The sequence below is a fragment of the Nicotiana sylvestris genome, chromosome 5, assembly GCF_000393655.2.
Source record: "Nicotiana sylvestris chromosome 5, ASM39365v2, whole genome shotgun sequence".
Taxonomy (NCBI): Eukaryota; Viridiplantae; Streptophyta; class Magnoliopsida; order Solanales; family Solanaceae; genus Nicotiana; species Nicotiana sylvestris.
The window spans coordinates 11,559,949-11,568,330 of record NC_091061.1 but is presented as its reverse complement, the minus strand read 5'-3'; the positions used below and the strand labels follow the sequence as shown (position 1 = coordinate 11,568,330).

The following is an 8,382-nucleotide window of genomic DNA, read 5'->3' as shown; positions in this document are numbered from 1 at the left end:
ACATATTGGATTGGAGAAAATGAATTTCATCTCGTTGATTTTCTTAGTTTAAACAACTCATGTACTTCTCACAAGGCAATATCAAATAGCACCACGGGTTTGATAATAATAGGGGCCAAATTCACTACTAAAAATAGCAAATTTGCAATCGTCAAATCAATCGGAAATTAGTCGGAAATCGTATTTTTCGACGAATTTCCGATTGAAAAGTGTCAGCCGGAATACACGTGCTCGTAATATATTTGCGACAGAATCAGTCGAAAATTTGCAACGGATACAGTCGCAAACTGAAAAATATAGGGACATTTACCGAATTGGTCGCTAAATTTGCGACTGCTTCAGTCAATGACCAGAATTAAAAAAACGGAAAAGGCCTAAAAATGCCACTCAACTTTCAGAAATGGTTTATCCATGCCATCTGTTAAAAAAATGCTCATTGCATGCCACTGCCGTTACACATTTGGCCCATCCATGCCATTATTGACTAACGACTCAATTTTTATTTTTTTAATATTTATAACACCCACATTTCCATGTGTCATGTTGTTATTGGTCCGAGTTAACCCATGCCCCACTTAATTTTAACCTTTAGGTCCATCTACCCAAATATACCCGATTAAAACTTACCAGAATCATTAACCCAACCCAAACCCTTCATACAAAATCCCCTTCTCTCCAATCGTCTTCCCCAAGATGTAAATCTTGGTGGTGGTTGTTATGACGATGATGGTGATGACCACCGTAACATCTTCGAACACCATCTCCACTGCCACCGCTTGTCACCAGAAACTTCCACTCTGCAACCTTGTCGTCTTCTTCTTCTTGTTCAAGTATTTCTTCATCATTTTCTTGAATTGTTTCAATCACCTCTTCTTTATCGTCCAGGGGGAAATCTTCGTTTTCCTCTTCTGTTTCTTCTTCTTCATCATGAATGAGATGTAATCTCAGCCGTCCATCTTGGCCAAAAGCAAGGAGAGTTTCAGGCCGACCAATGTTCACCTCTGTCAACTCTAACCTTCCATCTTTTCTCACCGCACGCATGAAGAAATTTGGCTTTCCATCTTGGTTTAAGGACGATAATGGCGGCAGAAACTTCTTTTCTTTCTTCTCCGAATTACTTCTTTGCCAGCACCTTTAACTAAGTGGGGAAGACGACCAGAGAGAAGGGGATTTGGTATGAAGAGTTTGGATTGGGTTATTGATTTGGGTATGTTTTAACCGGGTCGGGTTTGGGTAGGTGGACCTAACCAAGGTTAAAATTAAGTGGGGCATGTGTCAATTCGGACCAATAACAACAGGACACGTGGAAAAGTGGGTGTTATAAATATTAAAAAAAATTGAGCCTTTAGTCAATAATGGCATGGATGGGCCAAATGTGTAACGACAATGGCATGAAATGAGCATTTTTTTAAGGAAATTTTTCATAAAGCACTATCTTTTATTAGTAATTAGACATCTATAGATGTCATTTGCTATATTACGGATTATAGATACCTTTTATGTGGTTATAAGATGTATTTGATGTATTTAAGCTATTGTATTCATGAATACATTATCAAAAATAGGCGTGAATCAGAGAAATCCAGCTAATCAATTGTTGTATTCGAGTGTATTCGATTATATTCATGGAGTGAAACATGGGATTACAGCTGGACAGATTATTGTATTCGACTGTATTCACGGCGTGAAATAGGGGATTACACTATTTTTAAAACGGAAAGTGAATCAATTAACATAATAGACTCCTAATATAACTCAACAAACTCAATTATAACACACAAATTTTGTATTTTCAGTTATAAAAAAGATTCTCAACCGAAAAATACCCCAAAAACATAGCAATCATCAGAGAAATTATATAATACATCTAAATACATAAATTATATTAATAAAAAAAACTTATGAATACATTCATGGCATATAGCGAGACAGTGAATGCAATGAAATACATAGAATACAGCGGGATACATTAAAATACAATGAGAAAAAAAATAGTGAATACAATGAACTACATGGAATACAACGAGATACATTGAATTACAATAAAAAAAGAAAATGAATACAATGAAATACATGAAAATACATTGAAATATATTAACAGAAAATCATGTTGCTCAGCCCCAAACTCCATCGTCTTTGTTCAAGAATAAACCAACCGGATTATATGTCGGCGGCTGCTGTTCAAGAATCAGTTTAATGTCGCGGCTGTTGTTGTTGGTGAGAATCTTGAACATAGCAATCTTCAAGAATCAGTGCATCTATTATAATGAGATGGGGGCTCTGAACAAGAATCAGTGTTGACTGATAATTAATATATCTACAAATCAAGGAAACAAGGGACAAAGAAAGGGAGGGAGGAGAAAATCAATTTTATTGGCATAAAAATTGTTGGTGAGAATCAGATGCTTTGTGGCCATTGGTGAAAGTTCAAGATGCTTGTAATTATTACAGACTCAAGATCGGGGACTTTTCTTTGCGATCATTGGTGAAAGTTGATCGGAGGAAGAGATTTGAAATTTTAATGGGGTGGGGGAAGAGAATGAGATGTATCAAAGTAGAGAGAGAAAGAAAATAGTGTAACTGATTAGCGTATTTAGTGGCTTAGGGCTAGGAGGTAACCTAAATTAAATATTTTGCTATAAACCTTAAAAGGTATCTATAGAATATAATTTTTTAAAATGATATTTATTTAAAATAAATAAGGTGTTAACCTTTACTATAGGAGATAAAAATTCTTTTTTTTAACGGATGGCATGGATAGACCATTTCTGAAAGTTGAGTGGCATTTTTAGGTCTTTTCCGTTAAAAAAATAAAGACAAATTAAAAGTTTCTGTTGCTCCCAAACGCACACGCAAGTATACGTGGTCGACAAGTAATATAGGATTGTAAGTCCAGATATCGTACCCACAGGGACTTGTTATTAACTATCAACTAAATTAAACTCAAACAATTAATCTATTCAAGCGAATTCTAAAGTATGAATGTTTAACTAAAATTAATCTAAAGTAACAAATTAAGAGATCAAAGAAAACAACGACAAGCTTAACGACGAATTCAATGTGGGTGAATATTCTAGAGCTATGGGTTAGCTAACAATCCTGTTGAGTTTTCCACTTAAATCGTCTAATTAATTTATCTGGTTTATTGGTTGACAGGGTTAATATTGCTCGTAGCCTTCTCCCGAAGTACAACTCGCATATTCAAGCTAATCTAACGCCTATATTCCTATGGAATTAGAATTAACAAGAACACATTAATAATTCCTATATAGTAACCAAGCAAGGCGATTAGGTATATTCCTATTCTAACTGCAAATTCGCCCTCCCTAAGAGTTAAGATCTTGCTCTACTCAATCTTATATACAATCTAGAATTCCCTCTCCCGAGTTCAATCCTAGATTCGTAGATAGTATTCAATTGGTGATCAATCAATTAAATAATTAAGCGCAAGATTGAATAAATAAACCAATATGATAAAATAATAAGAACAATCTAAGCTTGAAACTACAACGTTCATGTAGCACTCAAAACTCTAGAACTAATAAACTATGAAATTAAAGGAAGAGAAGAGAAGAAAAACTAGTTAGAAGCCTCCTCCAAGCGTGGTTTGTCTTCCTCCACGTCTAAAGTGTGTCCCCTAGGTCTAAGATGTGTCAAAAGTCTGTTCCCCCTCCAAAATAACGTTTTTCCATGTATATATACCAAGTAGGGTCGGGCCCAGACGAAAACACCTTCTCCTGCGCGAAATAGGATTCTGGCTCTATAAATTTTGTACAGTCGCGCCGCACCATGCGCTGCGCTAATGAAAATTATCAGCAGCCTCAACTTTTCGCATTAGGCAGCATTTTACACTACTGCGCCGCGCCTTGCGGTGGCCCATGCGCGCGGCAGTGTAATTTTCTCAAAGTGAACTTATTTCGTCCTCTTTTAACATCCGGACTTGGTATACGACCTCCGAACACGATCCCGGCTTAATGTCTTGGGTTTTTACTCAGACTTCAAAGCTCCAAATCACTTGAATTCATTCCATAATGCCTACATAGATCGGAATCACTCCTACAAAGCATAAAATACATATTTAGTACAAAACACTAGCAATTAAAGCTCAAACTCAATTGAAGTGCAGTAAATTAGAGCGTAATAAGTGACTAAAATATGCAATTATAGCCTATCATCAGTTTCGACTGATTCATTCGGGAAATTAAATAATAAAATTAATTTTTAATTAATTATTCTGCCTGAAATAGTCGTACATATTGAGTATTAATTAATTAAATTTTTTTAGGAATTCTCAATTTGCGACTGAATTAGTCGCAAATCTAAGTAATTTCTGGTGAAATTTGCGACTGATTCAGTGGCAAATATGGGCAATTTTTAGTAGAATTCTGCTATATTTTTAATTACACCACCTGCCAAATAAAACATCCAACCAAACACCTAACAACCAACCAAACACCTAGTATAACAATCCAAATCCAATATTTACTACAAAACGAACAGTAATATTTATAACAATTTAACCAACTAATCAAACTACCAACTATCAAACAACATAAATTAAACATGTCTCTAACTTCAACTCCAAAACATTCAAATAGCCTAGTCAGACTCAGTCTCCTCCTCAGATTCCATTGCAGCTTGGCTGCCTTTCTTGTTTTTTTTTTTAATAATTTTTGGATCAAAGCCTGAGTTGCTTGAAATTCATGCGATATTTGATCCACTTTTTGACACATAGCTTCCATGTCTTCTTGGGAAACTGATGCCCCAGTGAATAATGCCAAAATAAATACGCAATTTTCAAATTAATACCAAAATAGATAATTATATAATATTTATACCTTTATTCATGCCACCAGCCGCCTGTGTCCAAATTGCAGTCATATCCTCAGGGACCAGCTGAGTTCCTTCAGGTTGAGTTTGTCGCAATGCATCAAGATCAATATGATACTTGTCGTAAAATAAAATTAATGCACGTTATATAAATAAAATAAACCAAGAGGAAAAAATAATATAGTGTTGGAATTGGTATCATACAAATATCTCTGAAGCACACGGTTCGACCCATCTTTCTCTTGTGTCGTCGTTCTTCTTCTTCTTCTTCTTCTTCTTCTTCTTCTTCTTCTTCTTCTTCTTCTTCTTCTTCTTCTTCTTCTTCTTCTTGTGAGTCTCCGCAAAGACCTCAGTATAAGTCACATCTACCCCACGTTCCTTTTCCTGAAAATTAAGAAGTAACACATATATGTATGTGTGTATGTGTGTGTTTTTGTGTGTGTGTGTGTGTGTGTGTGTGTGTATGTGTGTATGTGTGTGTGTGTGTGTTCAATTTTTATACTTATAAAACTAAGAATATTTTATAATAAAATTACCATTCTCAAACGATGGGCTGCAAAACTAATAGAACCTCTAGTATGCAACGCTCCACCTTTAGTCGAAGCTTTGTTTAACTTTTCTTGTTCACTCTTTTTCTTCCACTCAAGGGTGTTCCACTTCTCCAAGAGCTGATTCCAGACATCTACATGTATCCATTCAGGCCTGGTGCCACCTCTCGTGGCAACATGATGTGTATCTGTTATATGCCTCTATGCTTTCTTCTCGAAGTTCTCATTCACCATATTTTCAAGTGCAGGCTGCCATACGCACCTAACCTGCAAAATTGAATAAATAATATTAGACGAATGAGGATAAGTATTAATAAAAATTAATTTATTCTTATCTTAAATTATTGCCACATATTCATTCTGATCCGGTATGGTATATGTCTCCAGGAATTCTACAGCTCATGAAAAAATGGTTTCATAGATTCCATCACCATATGTGCGGCCTGAAAGGATGACAAAAACATGCATTTAATTTAACGTATAAAAATGTCATTAAATTCATTATATGCAATCTTTTATTGAAATATTTTAAAAGGAAATTGAAGGAAAACTCACTCGTCGCCATGGGAAAGGATAATCAGCCGATGAAGATGATCGTACTATACAGTCCCTCCAGTACACCGTCTCACAGTACCAACAACTGTAGAAGTACTGGTAGATGGGGATGCAACTGCGTGAGAGCCTCCAATATCCAAGTTAGATATACTTGGAATGGATGATGATGGAAATGATAATTGAGTGGTCGATGTATGAGGCACAAAAGATGAACCACCATTCTGACTACTATGATGGCTCGGGGATGCAATAAGTGGTGAACCACCAAACTGAATAGCAGGATCACGCGGGGAAGAAGCTGGGAAATGAGGCGTGGGATCTTCTTCTTTTTATCATTTGTGGCATCCTTGTAACGGGGTTTGTTACAAAATTTGCAATTCTCTACAGATGCATCATCCTTATAGAATAACATGCAACCATTCTCACAGTAATGAATCCTCTCTAATGAAGGACCCAACTTGAAAACCAATTTTTTTGCCATATAGAAATCTTTGGGTAGGTCAATATTGGGGGGGGGAGGGGCTGGACGGGGGAAAGGGGGCAGGAGAAGGAGAGTGAGAGTGAGAGAGAGGAAAATCATACCTTTTATAGTTCGATTAGAGGAGAAAATCAAGAAACATAGCGGGTGGGGGCAGAAAAGGAGAGGGGAGGAGAGGGAAAAAAACTATAGAAGAAAGAAGAAAAAAAACGGGTTAGGGTTGTATTAAAAATAAATTTGCGACTGAATCGGTCGCAAATTTAAAATTTGAGTTTTCAAATTGTGACTGATTCTGTCACAAATCCCGTTGACCAGTCATACCTCATTTTTATTGCAGATTCCGACCAAATCGGTCGAAACATTTTTTTTTTAAATTCTAATTTTTGCGACTGATTGAGTCAGAAACCATAAAAAATATTTTCGCGGTATTTTCTGCGTAATTGAGCGACTGAATTAGTCGCAATTTGAAGCCAAATATTAAAAAAAAATTAACATATATTTTTAATAAAGTTTCCGACCGAATCAGTCGAAAATTGCGACTGAATTAAATCGGTCAGAATTATTCGGTCGCAAATTTGTTGTTTTTCAGTAGTGAAAAATGCTCAATTTTTTTAATAAACATAAAGATATATATATATATATATATATATATATATATATATATATATATATATATATATATATATATATATGTCATTTTATCGTATAAAAACATAAATCAATTTTAAGAGGACAACTGAGAATTAAGCTCAAACATGAAAGTAGTACGAAGCAGTGTATAGGTCAAAATCTGACTAGAATGGTCGTCCTTAAGAGGAACGATAAGGGGCCGATCAAGCTGTAATCATGCCCACGGGGCGGGATAGCAAAAAGCACCTCGGCCGTTGCCGGGGTCAAGTCATCGGAAAACGTACATCACAGGACAAACATTGTGCTCGAGCAGACGACGAAAGGTACAGTCATAAGAAAGTACGCCGGTCAAAAATCATTGGACAAAGGGGAAAGGAAATATATATATATATATATATATATATATGGGGGGAAAGCCCAGAAAGTAGAGGGGGCAGATTCTGGGAGATAGAGGGGGACAATAGAGAAAACAAGAGGGATATATATATATGGGGGGAAAGCCCAGAAAGTAGAGGGGGCAGATTCTGGGAGATAGAGGGGGACAATAGAGAAAACAAGAGGGATCTCTTCATCTTCAACAGCGACCTCTCTTACCCTTCCTTGCTCCCATGATTATGATGCATATCAACCGGAAAATTTTATTTTGTGTCTCAAACAACTTACACTAGTTGTATGAGACAACTTTTTTGTCTCACAGTTTTGTGGATCCAGATTTCTGTGGACCCAGAAGTGTAAGATTGGGGTCCACAAATTTGTGAGACAAAAATGAGCCTCATACAACTAGTGTCAGTTGTATGAGACACAAAATAAAACTTCTCGGTTTTACACTTTTTTGGTCAAACAAGTCGGATATCGAGAAATTTTATAAAATAGAGATAATATTTACCTATGAACAGGAAAGAAGAAACGTAGCACGAATCATGATTTCAAATTTTCAACTTCTCGTGGCCGACTGAATAGTATATAATTGTAAAGATTTGAAATTAAATTCAAAAGACAATTAATATAATTTTAAATGAATTAGTTGGAGATCACACATCAATTAGAAGAATCTAAAACCAAATACATTAACTATATATGCAGTCGAGCAGGGAGCCATTAATACATTCAAGCAATTAATTAGTATAGTAGAAAAATATAAGAATTTTAAAGAAAAAAGTTACTTAATCAACGTGTTTGCTTTTTTAATTACCAGGGACATCTTTTTCAGTTAAATGAGGACGTATTAACATCTCATGACAAAGACTACTCTACCTAAACCTTTCGGTCTTTATTTTTCTTCTTTTAATAAAAGTTAGTTGCATGCCTTTCCCCTCGTAGATAATTATGGTTGCAATTTCT

At 35.6% G+C, this 8,382-nt stretch overlaps 1 protein-coding gene across 1 annotated transcript; it reads right to left on the bottom strand.

The window, feature by feature from the left end:
- Positions 1-654: 654 nt before the first annotated feature.
- Positions 655-1,041, bottom strand: LOC138868270 (protein FANTASTIC FOUR 4-like). Its single transcript, XM_070145811.1, has one exon. The coding sequence runs from the start codon at positions 1,039-1,041 to the stop codon at positions 655-657; it is 387 nt and encodes a 128-aa protein (XP_070001912.1).
- Between the last annotated feature and the right edge of the window lie 7,341 nt (positions 1,042-8,382).

Bases quoted from the DNA above. Each gene is read 5' to 3' on its own strand.
- LOC138868270 (XM_070145811.1), bottom strand. From the start codon at position 1,041: ATGCGTGCGGTGAGAAAAGATGGAAGGTTAGAGTTGACAGAGGTGAAC.